The 17,218-nt window shown below is 28.6% G+C and overlaps 1 protein-coding gene across 2 annotated transcripts in view; it reads left to right on the top strand.

The window, feature by feature from the left end:
• LOC126745370 (pseudouridylate synthase RPUSD2-like) overlaps positions 1-17,218 on the top strand; it is a 427,187-nt gene that overhangs the window by 51,487 nt on the left and 358,482 nt on the right. For both annotated transcript variants that reach the window (XM_050453192.1, XM_050453190.1), the window contains exon 2: positions 7,984-8,213. In XM_050453192.1, coding sequence (XP_050309149.1) covers positions 8,001-8,213 — 213 coding nt within the window. In that variant the 5' untranslated portion in view covers positions 7,984-8,000. The remainder of the gene's footprint in view (positions 1-7,983; positions 8,214-17,218) is intronic.

The raw sequence follows: 17,218 nt of genomic DNA, 5'->3' as shown, positions 1-17,218 counted from the left end.
AAGTATTGCTGAACAAATTAAGAAATTCTATAGCCATCTCTACCCCTCTATTAGGGATAATTTTGTCTCATTTGTATACACTTACCAATATTACCAATAGATTGACCAACAAAGGTTTCGCAATGACCACCTTCAGTCCAAAAGAACATTGATAGAAAATACAGCATACTTCAACAACGTACTTTCTACCTCACCTGACGTTTATAGACTTTTATGAGGCTTTTGATTCAATTGAGCCGTGGCTATTTATATAACTAATAGATAATGCCAGAATATATTCTCGTTATACAAACCTATTAAAAATTATAAACAAAAATGCCACTATGCATGTCAAATTCAATGGTGATCTAAAAACTAATATAATCAAAATAAATAGAGGAGTAAATCAAGGCGATCTCAAAAATTATTCATCTTGCAAAATGCGTTAAAATAATTTTAAATGGAAAATTAAGGTATATACAGGATGAGTCATTAATATTGCACGAAAATTTACGAAATTTTAATTTTTTTGATGTCGCCAAGTATTACATTTTGAGTATTTAAATACATCAATGTAAACAACTATTTTATTTATTTTATTTAATTCTTACCAAATCAACGGCTTTTACAAAAGCGAAAAGTGACGTAAAATACAGATGGAGTAGAGGACTCGTCGTCTTAATATTAACCTCGTGGCTTATCGTGGCCTCCGCGATCTCCCGATTTAAACTCATTGGACTTTTTTCACTGGGGTTACCTAAAACAATTAGTTTATAATATTCCAATTGATAATGTTGAAGAGTTAAGACATAGGATAGTGGCAAGTTGCGTATGTAAGCAATATACTTTCCAATATGCTGAACGATATGCTGGAAGAATTTACGAAGCGTTGAAGAATCGACACTTCAAAAATTAAATCACCAATAAACATATAGAAGAAGAGAGCAAGAAGCTGGAAAATGTATAGAAGTATATTTATCTGGGGCAAATAATAGAATTCCTAATTAATGTACCTTTCTTAGTTGACCTTCCGATTTCTGGTGTTGTTATTTTTTAGGGTACTCTTCTTATTCTGTTTCTATACAAGATAAAGATGATTGAAAAGGTTATTTTTTTTTAAATGTTACAAAATTCCCATATTTTAAAAAAAACAGTAGAAATAAAATATTGAGAATTTTTATACATATTCCCACAATAATTTGACTGGATACCTATTTTAACGTTTTCAAAAGATTGCACAGAATTTTGAGGAAAAAGAAATATTTGGAAAGGTCGATTTTCTTTTAAAAAATCTTACAAAATACCTATAATTTAACAACCAGTGAACTAAAATTATAAAATATTTTACACATATGCCTGGAATAATCTAATTAACTTATAATGGAAAAGAAATATTTGGAAAGGTCGATTTTCTTTTAAAAAATCTTACAAAATACCTATAATTTAACCTTAATTTAAAATACCTATAAGTGAACTAAAATTATAAGAATTTTTACACATATGCCTGGAATAATCTAATCTAAGTAACTTTTTAGTGTTTTTCAAAAAATTAACTGAGTTCTGAGAAAAATAAATTTTTAGAGAAATCGACTTTTTTTCAAAAATTTCACAAATTTTCCATATCTTAAGAACCAGAAAAAATATAATTTTGAAAATTTCTACACGTAATTTAATTAAGTACTTTTGTTAGCATTATTTAAAAAATGTACAATTTTTTTAGAGAGGTCGATTTTATTTTTCCGAAGTTTCATAAAATATCAATATATATATAAACCAAAAACCAGTGAAAAAAAAATTACAATTTCGTCACGTATTCCTGAAATAATTTAACTACACACTTGTTTTAGAGTCTTTTAAAAAAAAAACAATGTTTTGAGGGAAAAAATAATTTTGTAAGTCTTTTTTTTATTTTAAAAATGCTTTTAACTCAAAAACCAGTGGCAACAAAATTCTGAACATTTTTACATATATTCCTGAAACAATCTGACTAGATATCTGTTCCAGCATTTTTTTAAAAATGAACACAGTTTTAAGAAAACAAATTTTGAAGAAGTTAATTTTTTTTTCAAAAAATTTACAAAATGCTCATAATTTAGGAAATGAAATTCCAAAACTTTCTCTACATATATTTGAAGTAATTTAACTGAACGCCTATTTCAGGGTTATTTTAAGAATTTTGTAGTACAAATAAGCTTTTTTTATCCATTGGTTGTAGATCTAGATACATTCTGTTAAATTTTCTACATGTTTCTTTTTTAATTTAGTTTTTTATAAGACATAATGGTAATACTATAACTAAAAATGTCACTGTCATTTATCTTTGTCAATTATTTTATATATTAAACTAAATTAAGTAATTTATGAAATAAAAATGTTTAAAACTGTGAAATTTCATGAAAATAAGTATTTATTTCTAAAACGGGACTTTTAGATATAGAAATGTATTATATTAAATTAAAGGTATTTTAGCTATCTATTATAAATTAAAATAAAATATGGGGTGTTCCATTTAAAATGACTTTCTGATATTTTAGTAAATGAAAAATTTTAATTTAATTTTCAACGACCCTGGATAATGCTGATTAAATCAGGCTGTGGGAAGTTAATCAAAATGGTCTCTTAAAGTGACGTTTAAAATTTTAGCAACTTAAATAGCTGAAAAATGAACAATTACATATCCTTTGGGTTTTAACAAAAAACACGCTACATTTTTCATAAACGGCTCAGCCTGTATAGTGACTTGAGAATTGCTACCATGTTTATTAATTGTGTGTTTTCTAACTTGGTAATTTATCACATTAAACCTTAGTGATCTCAATATACTCCTGATAGCTCTTCAGTGAGTTGATGAACGATTTAAGTTAATTTGAAAAGCAAATAGGAAAAGTTTTTTATGAATACTTTTTGAATATATTTATCATATTGTAAAAAGATTTATTAAATAAAATCTGACATAAACATTAAAACAGCATTATGATCAATTGATCAGACTTTATAATAACTGTTACCTGAAAAGAACACTGAATATAATAAATATAAATTGAACTGGTAGTATATGCTAAGGGTAGATGGTAGCGATCCAACAGCAACACAATGCCATCTTTAGCCATGTATTGATGAGGATTTTCAAATACTTAATGTGCTTTGTATTTCTTTGCCCTCTATAGGACATTCTATGGTATTTATGCTTTTATTCATTCATTTATGCTTTTTATTACCAAATACATAAATAATGTTTGTTGGTTAATATTAATTCTTAAGCTTTTTCCCTATTTATGGTTACATTCTTGATTAATTGAAGTATCAAGACCTCATTGTCCTGAAGTAGTTAGGTGATATTATAATAGTTAATAATGTCTTTCAGAATGAAATGGGTTTTTTAATACCATTAATAACTTTCAATAAGTTTTGAAATTTATCATCATCGCCATGCACTTTGGTAGATATTTTATGAGAATATTACCGGAGGTAATTTTTGTCACTTCGCTCTATCATTTACCCGGTGTACGTCCGGGCCAGTCGTCGAGACGCGAAGAGGCATCGATCAAACAGCGTCACGACGCTTAAACCATAATAGCTTACGAAAGGTAAAAGTAAACGTTTGCTTAAACCGTTTTCTTTTGTTTTGCTTTAAGCAGAGAAAACAAAAAGGATACCTTATAGATAGGCTAGATTTTTGCTTTGTTTACCGAATATGTTCTCAATCGAGACACGGAAAATTTACTGAACGTTTACCTCTTTTTTTCAGCCTCGGCAATTTCTATTATGTCTGGATTTGATCTGATTTATACTGATTAATTTTTTTTGGTGACATCTTTTTAATAAGTGAAACATCCATATTCATATTTAACGGGGGTGTTTAAACTTTAACGAGCCTACAATTATAAACTCGTTGAATGTTCAATTTAACCCACTGAAAGTTGAAAATCGTTGCAGTTAAAAATAAACAGACATCTGGATAGTATTTGAGTCTATCGTGCTGTAATTAGGTTTTATTTATGCTAAGCTAATTGGTGAAGATAAGTTTTGACAGCGGTTTAATTTGGAAATTTATTTCGCTAAATATGCAGCTAGTTACGGTAGTGGGTAGGCGGATTAAGAAAAATATTGGTTAGCCTATAAAATTACTGCATACATGCTATTGTAAAATTCAGTAGAATTAAAGTTAAGATAACCTTTTTTTGTTGTGCTATAAACTTGTGTCCTAAAATTGTTAGTTATTGCAAGTTGCGCAACTTGTAAGTTTTTAATTATAGTTATAACTTTTTAGGCTTATAGATTTTCTGATCGTCTCCCTCTATTTCTTACTTCGAAAATTAGTTAACAATTATTCAAGGGAGTGAATCAAGGTTTCAATTTCTGCTAAAAAGTTAAAAGTCATTTATTTCAAGTAGTCAGATTAAGTTGCCAATAAAAAATCTAAACACACTTACAACTTAACAAAAAAATTTGTAGTAAATAAATAATAATTACTAAACTAAAAAAAGATGAAGAGGATTTCTGCTAAGACTGACTTTTTCGGTTAAAGAAAAATATCCATATGATATAATTAAAATTGTGATTTAAATTTATAATAATAAGCTTAGATTTAATAGACTTAAGAAAAAAAAACTATTCTTCCGCAAATTACTGCAACTCAAATGGGAGAAGTCTTGATATTTTCAATAAAACTATGTATTTTAATTCTCCGTGCCGTCTGCACTACAACTAGATAATAGAGCATCCCATAACTCATGGTCTCCTGATATTAAATAAAACCTTAGCTATTTTGTCTATGTTCGCATAGACTACGAGCTTCACCACATGCGGTTTGTCTGCAACCGTATTTTGCCGATCGGCTTGTATTTTTGCTTAACTTTTGCATATATCTCCCAACTCTTTATATTTCTTTGTATAGGTTGCCCTACGCATTCTAAAGTCAGAAAACCACTCCAGGACTATTTTGTTTGTGGTCAAAACCATCAATATAATTGTAGTTGTAGACAATCTTTATTAATACCCTTGAATTAGCATTGCAGTTTAAAGATTTAATTTAATTTTTTACTGATAGTTTGAAATCAGTAGTTCAATCTGCAAACTGTGTATTTTGCATACTCACTGTATATCGAAAGATAAAATTGAAGATAAAATGAGTTTTTAGTAAACGTTTGGTTTTGGTGTATTTATCAACCGTATACGGTCGCGGTATATTTATTAAACTGTAGAATATACGTATATCATATATCATTTTGCAAAAAAAAAAAAGAAAATTTTAGCGGCTGTCATGTTCGGCAAAAAATAGCAATTTCATATAAAAAATATTATATTTCATAAAAAAGTGAAAATTAAGTTGTTTTTTATCACGTTTTTATATTAAAAGTTTAGTATTATACTTTTCTATTATGCTTACAAAATGAATGAAGGTTTTCATAAGATATTTTAGGATAACTTGACATGATGACATATGTCACCTACGCAATTTATTTTTCCCTAAGACTCATGGCTGTTGTCAAACCCAAACAATTAATTTGCAGTTACCTATTAATATACAAGGAAGTTTTTGATAATGCAACAGCTGTCAATCTTAAAAAATAGATAAATTGAGAAGTAAATCTATCATGTAAGGTACTTATGTATACCAGATGTACAGGAACTTTAGAGGGTGATTCTCCAATAAAAAATAAGAAAAAACAATTACATAAATGTATGTTCTAAGCCTCGTACTTTCAGATCTACAAGGTGTTAAAAATTCAAAAAAAAACTTTAACTTTAACATTTTGCTACCAATATGGATATTTTCCAGAAAATTGGCATATGTATTTTATACATCCGAGGCATTTTTTTGACGTTTTCTCACTGGCTTCCGTGACATAAATTTTATTTTTCAAATCCCCATTTAGTTTTGATCAAATTTGTATTCTTGTTTTTTTTTTTAAGTTAATGCATTATTTTTACGAAAATTATTTTTGGGAATGTTCATTGCAATAAACAAGCACATTATAGAAGCATATTTTACTATTATTAAAAATTTCTATAGATTTTGTTAGTAGGCTAAAAACAAAATAAAAGAAAAAAAATTCCAAAAATGGTCTATTAATTTACGTAAAAATAGTTCCTGAAATGAAAAGCCTCAAGAAAATGAATTTGCTCAAAACTAAATAAGGATTTAAAAAATTAAATTAATTTTAGAAAAATGTAGTAGTGTACTACACAATATACTGTCCTTAAATGTTTAATTTTAATAAAATAATAATTCTATATTATTAGCAAGTAACAAACCTTCTTTTTAAACGTGAATAACATTAACATAATATTAAATTCGCCGACGTATGTATCTCACACGGACATTTTATCGGACTGTAACGTTGAAGTTCGACCAAAACTATACGCCTGGTCTAAACCAAAAATAAACGTTTATTTAAGTATCGTATGTTACATGGGATGCTGTCGACTATTAACTATATCAGGCGATACTTAGTGTGCCTTATGTCCGAAGTATTCAAGCTTCCATCTCTTTACCGTAAAGATTAATTCTGTGCTTTTGCCTATTCTTTGCATCATTTCCACGTTGACGATATGGTTAGTTCAGTTTATCCGTTCAAGAATGCGTCAATATATACATAGTTCAAAAGAATTATATAAATTACTTATTGTGGTCCATATCTCTGCTCCATGGAAGAAGACTGGGAAGACAAATTACTTGATTTTAGTTCCATTGAGATTTTGCTTGTGAACCACTTTTTCATATTGCTAAGAAATTTATCGCTTTTTTAAGTCGTGATCTTATGTCTGTTGACTGATCTTATTTTGTGTTGACTGTAGTTCCAAGGTATGTATATGTCACGATTAATGTATTAAAGTGATTATTATGTATATTCTCTAGTTAATATTTATTATCACCAAAGACAATGGTAAATTAAAAAAAAATACTTTTATTATAATTTGTCTTTTTTATTATATTTATGTCTTTATTCTAATTATGTCTTTACTGGTTCTACGTTTTGGTTGTTTAATATCAATTGCATCGGAACTTGTTATGTTTATGGTTTTGGTTGTATTTAGTGCTAGGCCATATTCTTGCCTTGCTGTGTGTATGGTTTGCATGAGTCTTTAAAGCTCGCTACAGTTATTTGCAACAACAACTGTATCATTAGCATATCTAATGTTATTGATTATCTCTCTGTTTAATTTGATATCCTCTAATCCTGCCGTACACCCTTTTTATTATTTATCTTTCCTTTGTATAAGTTGCCTATCCTTGGCATTCATGAGCATTTTAACGATTTTATTGTTTGACATTATCAAACGCATTGGAGAAATCAATGAAGTACAAGGAGACGTTCATGTGCAAGTGGGCATAAAGACAATAGCCTAGATACCGGATTAATAAAACCCATAGAGAAAGAAAAAGAAGCAAATGATTTATCCACAGAAGGCGCATTGACACATCCACAGTCATTACGTACTATTGCAGCAAGACGTGTGAAAATTATATGTAAAAACTCATAAGACTGGATTTATTACTTCGATCACTATATCTTACTAATATTGATTGAATGCTATAATGATAGAATACATTAAGTATGAAATCGTTCATGCTTATTGTACTGCAAAAAATGATATTATAAAACAAACGTTAGTCAAAAAAAAAATACAGTCTTGGCAGTATCATGGATTATTTATGCATTTTCTGATCATACGTTTATCTTATTTTATATGTTTAACTTACACTGATCAATAAATTTATTCATAATTTAAGCAATTTTTCAAAGAAGCATGCTAAAGTGGTTGTAGTAGGCAATAATTCTTGTAAATATTATCGCGATCTACAATATATTAGTTTCATAACTATGCGAAATTAATGTAATTGTAAAATAGAGTAAAAAAAAACATTAAAATTATTCAATAACTTGGACACCCATTGGATATGTTTACGTGCGTAATATTTGATAAACAAATACGTTAAAAGCACTTTTATCCTTATTTTCTTCTAAAAATGTAATATTCTTTTTTCTTTAATTTTAGACCAGTACTAAAAAAACATGCAACATCCAGGTACTTGGTACCTCCCATGGGGTATGCCCTTGCAAAAGATGGTGGCGGTGCCCCTCCACCCTGCAACGGGACACCTTCAGTTACAAGCTCCAGCCATGCACATGCAACCAATGCTTGCTGGGTTGCCAGCTCCTCTAGCTACTCTAAGGACTTTTGTTGCTACACAACCAACGGCTATCAGGCAGCAACCACAAAGAAAGGTAAATCATTTTTCTTATTGAACTTTTAATATTTTATTACCAAAGGCAGCAAAATCTACCGTTCAAATCTATTTATGAACAGCATAAAATGAAAATAACACAACAGACAATTTCGACCTTAAATTATATAAAAAAAGGTGATTGAGTTTTTTGACATACTTGGAGAATTCCTTAAAGCATTTCAATTATCGGATTCGTTAAGTCATTCACGTCTAGCGCATGGGTTTTAAAACCTCATAAATAGATAACTAGATGATTTCTATCGAGTTCTCCAGCACTTTTACGTAAATCTACCGTTGGCAATTTTGCATTGGATGTTATCTCTAATTAAGTCTAAAGTTATTGGCTTATTGGCATAAACCAAATTCTAACGGCGTTAGATCACATGAACAGAGTGGCCATTCCACTGGACTGGGTTTCTCGAGAGTGAAAGTTTACCAAATATTATTGTCTACTACATCCAATTAACCACTTACGAATATTTTGCAATATTTCTTGGATGTTAATTCTAAGGCAGTAGAGAACTTGAACCACCTATATGTAATATGGGTACACGAGGTTTCGTTTAATAATTTTGGGCTGATTTTAAGCTGTAATGCAATCATCCTCAATCTTCTTTTATAGCACCTAGTTTAGGGTTTTCTAGTTTGGGACCATCTTTTATTAAAATGCTCAGGTTCATCCAATCTTGCATGTAGTATCCTAAATGTCTTATCACATGGAATTGCTCGATTAGAATAAATGTCCTGCTTCTTTAGTATTTTCATTTGCTTATTCATTAATAAAGTGCATCCCAGATTTTGCGTATATGTAAAATACATCTCAGCATTTTTAATATGTCAGTAGTATCATAGTGCTTTGCATAGGTATGTATATGTACTTGTACAAAACAATGGCATTACAAGTTTAATTCTTCTTACAATTTCCTGTAAATGGTCTTAATAGGAGAGATATGTTATATTTGAAAAACCTAAATCTTTCTCCTAGAATACGTTTCTTGGTGTAAATTAACCCATTTAAGTTTGTAGTAAACCGAGGTTAATAACTCAACATAGCAAACTTCTAAGACAATGAATCAAACTAGTTATAAGTACCTATATAACATTTTCATTTGGTAACTTATTTGCTTCAAGCCAAGTTTGGATAACCATTATGGTTTTATCAAAATTTGCATTCTCATTTAGTCGCAGTTGAGTTAAGGCTTAACGAATTGATTTTGCAATTCATTCAAGTTCCAAACTAATGAAGGAGCGAGGCTTTGTCTTACTTAATACAATAATATAATTGATAAAGAAAATGGAAAATAATTTTAAAAGAAAGTGGAGAATATTTTGAAATGTACAGGTTGATTAATTCGAAAAGTTAAAATAATTAGAAATAATAAGACAAAGGTTCATTTTTTTCACAATTAAAATACTCTTTAAAAATATAAATATATTTTTAACTAAAAGCTTTTTAACGGTTTTTTAAATTGACATGGTGTTAGATTTTTTTAAAAATTAGTAAGAATTTTTGTTTAAAAAACATTTGCAATAATCGGTATTCTATAAAACCTTCTTAGTCTTTAATTCTATTATCTTCAGACTTTATGCCGACTGTCATAAACATCAATTACTTATCGATTTATACAGTATTGATATTTATACACTCAAGAATAAGGACAGAAGCCATCCCTATTCCATAAACAATCCTTACTACCTTCATTCTATACTAAATATTCTTACTGACTATGCTGCATATCCTCATGCAAAAACAGAGAAACAGATTACAGTATATTGTTCTTAGAGTATTCAAACAAATTGCCGTATTGAAACAAATCTTGCTTATCTATTTGAAAGAGATTTAATTTGAACGTTGCACACTATTCCTGGATTAAATTAGATACCAAGAAACCCAGTTGATGGACATGATTAGCATACTCTTAATGAAAGCACTAATCTTTGCCCTTCACACACTCTCTTATTTCTGGGTTTCTTAATTTAAGATCATCTGAATTCACTAAGATTTTCAGAAGATCTTATTAGGCGATTGTGGTCACTAAACCTGTTGATATCTTGGTGGTCATATATTGATCAAAGGTTACTTTCTTAGAGAATTATTTTAGATGTGTCATCTCAAAGATATTGATAAGCCTAAGACTTCTTCTCGGCATTTATCTCTAAGTAACCCACTAAATCCCATAATTCGCCTATTCTGCACTTATGAAACACCTTCATTTATGATGCAATAATTGGTTTAGGTACCATTACTTTTGCTTCGAAGTTATAGGATGGAATATTTATGGAAAACTCAATTTGATAACCCGAATTATTGCTGCTAACTTTTATTATGGAGGTGTGTCAATGAACTTTTGGGAATATTTAAAATTATTTCCAAAATATTGCTGGAAGTCACTTTCCTTGCTTGATGAGTCCAGAAATCTCTTACTAGAATGATTCTTTTATTTAACCCTAGACTTTTTAATTCTATTTAGTCCTATTTCAAGAAATTGTTAAAACTGCCTGAAGGTTAATAAGAAATCTTGTAAAAAATGTTGTTTTATATTCTCCCACCGTTGAGAATCGAGATACAACTCCAATTTTTATATCTGAAGATAAATCGTCTATCACAAATCTAACATCAATAAGCATTCCCAATGCCATAACTGAACTTTTTTAAACTTATATGTATGAGTATCTAGGCACATTGTTTAACAAGGATATTTTGGGTAACCAGTTCGGTTTTCATGCTATCTGCAGAGCAGAACCTCCAATGATACAACAAGCAATTGTTGGATACCTTGGAGAATGCGTATCAGGTTCATTCTATATATAACGACTTTTTCTAGGCATTTTATTATGTCATATGTCAACGATGTTCATCTGATGTTTAAGCTTGAACACCTTAGAACCCAAGGATCATTGTTAATAGTGGTTAAAGAGCTGATTTGCATTTAAGGTTATACATCTGGCATAGTGCACATTTGGGGCCTCAAATGTTTTATTTATTTAAAAATGATATTCATGAATGCTTCCAAAAGAGCAAATTTTTATTATACTGACAGATGTTGGCACTTGCAGTACGACCTGAATAGTCTTGTGAAGTGGTGTGACATAAATGGAATGGAGCTTAATGTTTTAAAGTATCAATAGATTGTAAACCTTATTAGTTTTTCATATCAAATCAGTAATATTTTAGTTTTCTCTTAGTATTTAAGTTTTCTGTCATAGACCTAGAGGTTACACTTGATACTAGATTTCTATTTGTATCTCACATTAACCCCATAATACCTAAATCACTTCAGATACTTAAATTTATTGAAGAACATTGTCATGATTTCACAATTTCGTTTCGAGACCTTCAAACTATTAAGACTTTTTAATAATCTCTTGACACTACTCTTGTGCATCAGCAGTCTGACCTTGTGTTATAATGTTCATGTGTCTGTCATTAAAAGAGTTTAAAGAAAATTCGTGAGATTTATAGCATTTATATCTAATAGGCTCAGCTAGAACTTTATAAACTCGCTAGAGGATACGGGATCATAAACTTTTCTTTCCCTTTGTTCATCTGTCCATCCCTTCTCTCTAACATCGGTCTTCATACGTTCCCAAGGCAAACCAAATCAACGTCACCCTTTTAAGTTCCTTTTTATCGAACTAAGTACAAACAAAACTTCTTTCCGACAAGCTGTGCTAATTTCGCTAATCAGCAAACCAATTTGAACTTCTCTGTTAACCAATCAGTCTTTTGTAAATAGGTAAAAAGAATTGTGTTTTAGGTTCTTTTGCTTATATGACTGTCGTATGTGCCTATTTTTATTTATATTAGCAACAACAAAATCAGCAACTTTTTTGTTTTTGTTGTACTTGACTGTTGATATCTTTTTATAAAAAAAATGCTTCAACTTCGTATTTGGTATTTTGGAGGTTATTTCTCATGGTTTTTGGATGTGTGAATATATACGAGATTTTTCTCCAATATTTTCTTTTTTGGTGTAAAACCTAGCAAGTACAAAATCAGCAACTTTAGTGTTTTATGGCTGTACTTGACTGTTGATGTCTTTTTCTAAAAGAAATGTTTCAACCTTGTCTTTACTGTTCTGGAAGTTGTTTGGCATGGTATTGGATTCCTCTGAATGACTATTATGATTATTATGATTTTTAATGAGAATATCTTTGAAACCAATAGAGTTAGATTATCTAAATTTGGTAATATTTAGGTCATAGAGTGAGCAATCCTTTGGGCTGTTTGCACCCCATTTTCAACGAACTCTAACGTTTTCTTATATTAATTCGATATCAGACATGGCGTATAGCTTAGTTAAAAGAATTCAAATATTATTTATCTATGAATTCTAAAAAAATAAATGTATGGGCGGGAATATTGGGTGATAGCACCGTTGGGCTTTAATGTGAATTGGAAATGTTTAACATCATTTATCCTTATAGTAAAACAAATAGAAAATCAGTTAGATACTACTGAAAATAGGAACCCAAACGAAGATTTAATATATTTTTACCAATATGGAGCACCACCTCACTATGTTCTTTCTGTGAGATAATATTTAAACGATACATTTCCGTATTAATAAATTAGAAAAAGAGCTCAAATAGGATGGCCATCAAGATCACCAGATTCAACACCTCGTGATTTTTTTTTTCTGGATTCAATTGATCACTTCAAAAAATGATGTGTTTAAAATACAAGCAGATTTTCTTAATCATCTTTGGCAACAAATTATAACAGAATGTGCATCTAATACAAGAACAGTAATTTGATTGTGTTTTTTTCATTTAATAAAATAGAGTTTAACTAAAAAAATTCCTTTTTTTTATTTAATTTTTTTTGATCCTATACAAAATTTTAAAAAAATATTGTTTATATGAATAGTACTTTAATTTAAAGTAATTCAATGAGGTAGTATTATTTAAGATTTACGGTTCATGCTTTACAGCAAAAAGCGCAAGATTTAAATATGGTTGTACTTTTTCCCCCTTACCTATAAAACCATTGAACCAATTTGAGAGATATTTTTATTAAAAGTTTTTAGATTCACACCCTATATATAAATCTGAAGTGGAATATAACATCGGTAAATTACATATTTCATTTACTCCTTATACACTGTTTTTAGCGAAAAATCAGATATTTTTCCAAGATATTTATAATTTTAATACCCAATTAAATAAATTAAGCTAATATGTAATTAAGTTATGCTTTAACAAGAATACTTTTGTCTTATTTATTAACACAAAATGCCTTTGTGATTGAACTATCGTATGACTATGATTTTTATGATTATCATTTTTATTATTTTATAATTACATGATTTATAAATTTTAATGTGAGCTTATTAAAATTTATAAATCATGTAATTATAAAATAATAAAAATTATTATCATACAAATCATAGTCATATGATAGTTCAATCACAAAGGCATTTTGTGTTAAGAAAACTAAAATATAGATTAGAAATAATAAACTTTTAAGTTTAGTGGGAATAATGTATCAATAATAATAATGATTATAGATTCGTTAACGATTTAAACTAAACTGATAAAGCGATTAATGCAAAATAAAACTGGAAACATATGTACTAATCATAAATACTAGGATTCATATTTTTTTATGGATTTATATTAGGTTTTAGTTTTTTTAAAGTTCATATATGCCCTATAAACTGCTAAATATAAAAGAAAGAATATTTTTATATTTCGTTCTAGCTTTTCTTAGCTTGCCTCAAAAAAAGATGCTTAAGGATAATTTGAATATCATGTAACTATTAAAATAAAATAAATTGCTTTGGATATTCAAAGTCCTATTAAATTTTAATTATATATCCATTAACTAGCGAATAAAATCTGTCAGAATTTGAGCCAATTATTTACTCCTCGTTCATCATTAACCCGCAGATTTTTTACGCAAAAAAGGATAACAGCAAATATCCATAAAATACGCGAACTCGTATTTTCGCAAAACCTCAAAATCAAATAAAAATTCTAAAAATAGCCCGTTTTTTCTCGCTAAATTTTTACATTAATTTCAATTTAAAAACCTCGGAACCAGGTGTTATAGGTGCCCCTCTAAATATTTATTCAAATATTGTTTTATTAAAAGGGTTTAATTAAATTCGAATGAAAAATGCGCAAAGCGCTTCGGGACTAAACTGTGTTGTTTCAATTGGTATTTTAGCAGTATTTTTTTTAAATTAATAATTTATGAAAATCATTTTTTTGATTGGTCAATTTTGAAAATGTAAGCATATGAGCCGCTCAGAGGAAAAGTGGTATATGTCAGTATTTTTTAATTTTTGAGTTATATCAATAATTATGTTTCTACTGGTCTAATATATTCAGTCAAAAACTGGTATAAGTCAAAATTTTATCTTAGCCAAGATAAGAGCTTACTAACGTTATTCCTCTTAAGAAAATGGATTCGTTCGCTGGAATAGTGGTATAAGTCAAAGTACTACGCTGTTCCGATATCGCGCCAGGTCCTATTAAACTCGCTTTTTCTTGTTTAGGCAGGTTTTTTTAGTGTTATGGTACGTAGTGTGTAGATCAGTTACTGTGGCTAAGAAAAAAAAATTTTGAATGAACTTCTTCAGTGGATTCCCCCGATTCAGCATCAGTTCTTCCTGGACTTACTGACAAAAGAAGATGCTGTTGACAGTGTTCATTATCTAATTCTGATGAAGATTAATTTGTTTAATAACTTGTTCTTACTCTCCTTACTGTAAGTTTAGTATGTAAGATAAGTAGTAGTAATGTTTTGCTCTTTAAGCTCTTATTTTTTAAACACTTTTATCAGTAATAGATATCATAGTAAACATACTACAGCTATTATCTTTCTTTGATTAATCAGTTTTGTGAAATTTGGTTAACTTTTACGAGGAAAAGTGATATAACTCTTTAAGTTTATTAAAATTATTAATCTATAATAGTATTATTGTGCCGCATTTAGATTTTTGTTCTGCACTCCTGTTTGGTGTTCCGGATTACAAGATCAATAGACTTCAAATCATACAAAACAGAGCCATGAGGGTCATACTAAAATGTAATAGATATACACCGGTGGATAATATGCTAAATGTCCTAAATATTTTGGCAGTAAAACAAAAAATATTGTTTAATACATGTATGTTTGTTTTTAAATTAAAAAATAAATTGCTACCAGAATATATTTGCGAAAAAATCACAATATTTAGTGATTTGCATAACTATGCTACCAGACAGCGAGGGGATTTTGTACTAATGGGGAGACATACTTCAGACAGAATGACAAATACCATTCTCCATAAAGGCCTCAAATATTTTAACGAATTGCCAATACATTTAAAGAACAGTGAAAGCCTAGTCACATTTAGAAAAACATTAAAAAGATATATATATTCCATCCCAAGAAATTAAATTATATTATATTGTATAGGTATAAGGTATAAATGTTTTATTTTGGTTGTATTGCTTTGTGTTTTATTATTTTATCTTTACTATTTTAATATAGTTTAAGGTTTTATATTTTTAAATTTTAAATTTTTTAGGCTCTAGACTAGGTTTTAAATTTTTTATATTTACATATTTTTTTTTTTTTTTTTTTTTTTTTTTTTTTTTTTGTTATCTTAGTTAAGGTCTTAAATTTTATTGTTTCAAATTTATGATAGTTTTAAGTTTTATATATATATTTTTTAAATTATCTGTTGTCATTTGTTGGTATAATTTATACTTATACCTATAATACCTATTTGTTAGTTTACTATATGCCATTTAAATTTTCCTTTTTATTTTTAGTTATATTCTAAAAATTTTCTTTCTTTGTAATTTTTTGTAGCATGATGCTAAATAAAGAAACATTATTATTATTATTATAGTTATACCACTTTTCCGCTATGTTTTTGAAAAAAACTTACTGGAAGAATGACATTGGGCGGCAAAAATGTAATTAATGGGCGCAATCAGTAAAAATGTTTACCATATGAAATTTTAGTACAGGGTTATTATACATATGTACAAAAAAGTAAAGAATATATTACTATGATTTTTTAATTCATTGAGATGCAAAATATCAATTTTCTAAATTTCTACTTTAAGGGATTTAGACCACTTTTCCGCAAAACGGCTCATATAACTTTTACAGTTTAAAAATTCAAAAGATTGTACTTTTCACCGTTTAAACAAAAATAAACTTGATTTGCTGCTTCGTTATCATCCGGTAACCATTAAGACGAGAATAACTACTCATATACAATAATTTAAGTGATTATTAATTAGTGAAATTATTAATGGAAAATTAAAGTCCAAGGTGAATAACGTGCCTACAATAATTTAGGTTATAATGCTTAACTGTAATAACCCTTGGTCTTCTAATAGATGGTAAATTGCGCTCTTGATCACATCTAAAGTCAATATTTCGAAAATCCTATCAAGAAATCTTTATAAAAATAGACATTCTTTAATACAAGACATGTGGGAAAAATTATGTGATTCCATGGTTGTGAGTCTTGTCATTGAGGGATTGCTTGATTTATTTGCAATTTTCCAAGGACGGATTACATCTTACCTTGGTTGACATGCTTAAATTTGCTAAATATAAATTAAACAAGAAACGGAATTTTGGATCCATGGTGTCTAGTAGATTTAATATGCTAAAAAAGAATAAATTGAAAATTTCCTGGTATAAAACAATACCATTCAAAAGATCCTTTAGACATAGTTTGGCCATTACTTATAATTTAATTGTGCAAGGGGACTTACGCCCATCAGTTATATAATTACTTATTTTATTTGATTGTTATATAGTAAGTTAATAATGTTACCTTTTATTTATTTTTGTAAGAGAAACTGTTAAATTTTTGAATTATTTTATTACTGTTAGTAATGGTAAGCTAATGCAATTTGCAACCTTCTGTTAAGATAAGCATATTACTGAAATTCAGACTAGGAGTTAAAAAACTCATAGTTTAATTTAGGATCACCATTATTTGTAGCTTTAACATCTTTGGTAGGCTGACTGCACGATTATTTTCC

The sequence above is a fragment of the Anthonomus grandis genome, chromosome 15, assembly GCF_022605725.1.
Source record: "Anthonomus grandis grandis chromosome 15, icAntGran1.3, whole genome shotgun sequence".
Classification (NCBI taxonomy): Eukaryota; Metazoa; Arthropoda; class Insecta; order Coleoptera; family Curculionidae; genus Anthonomus; species Anthonomus grandis.
This window is presented reverse-complemented; position numbering and strand designations above follow the sequence as displayed.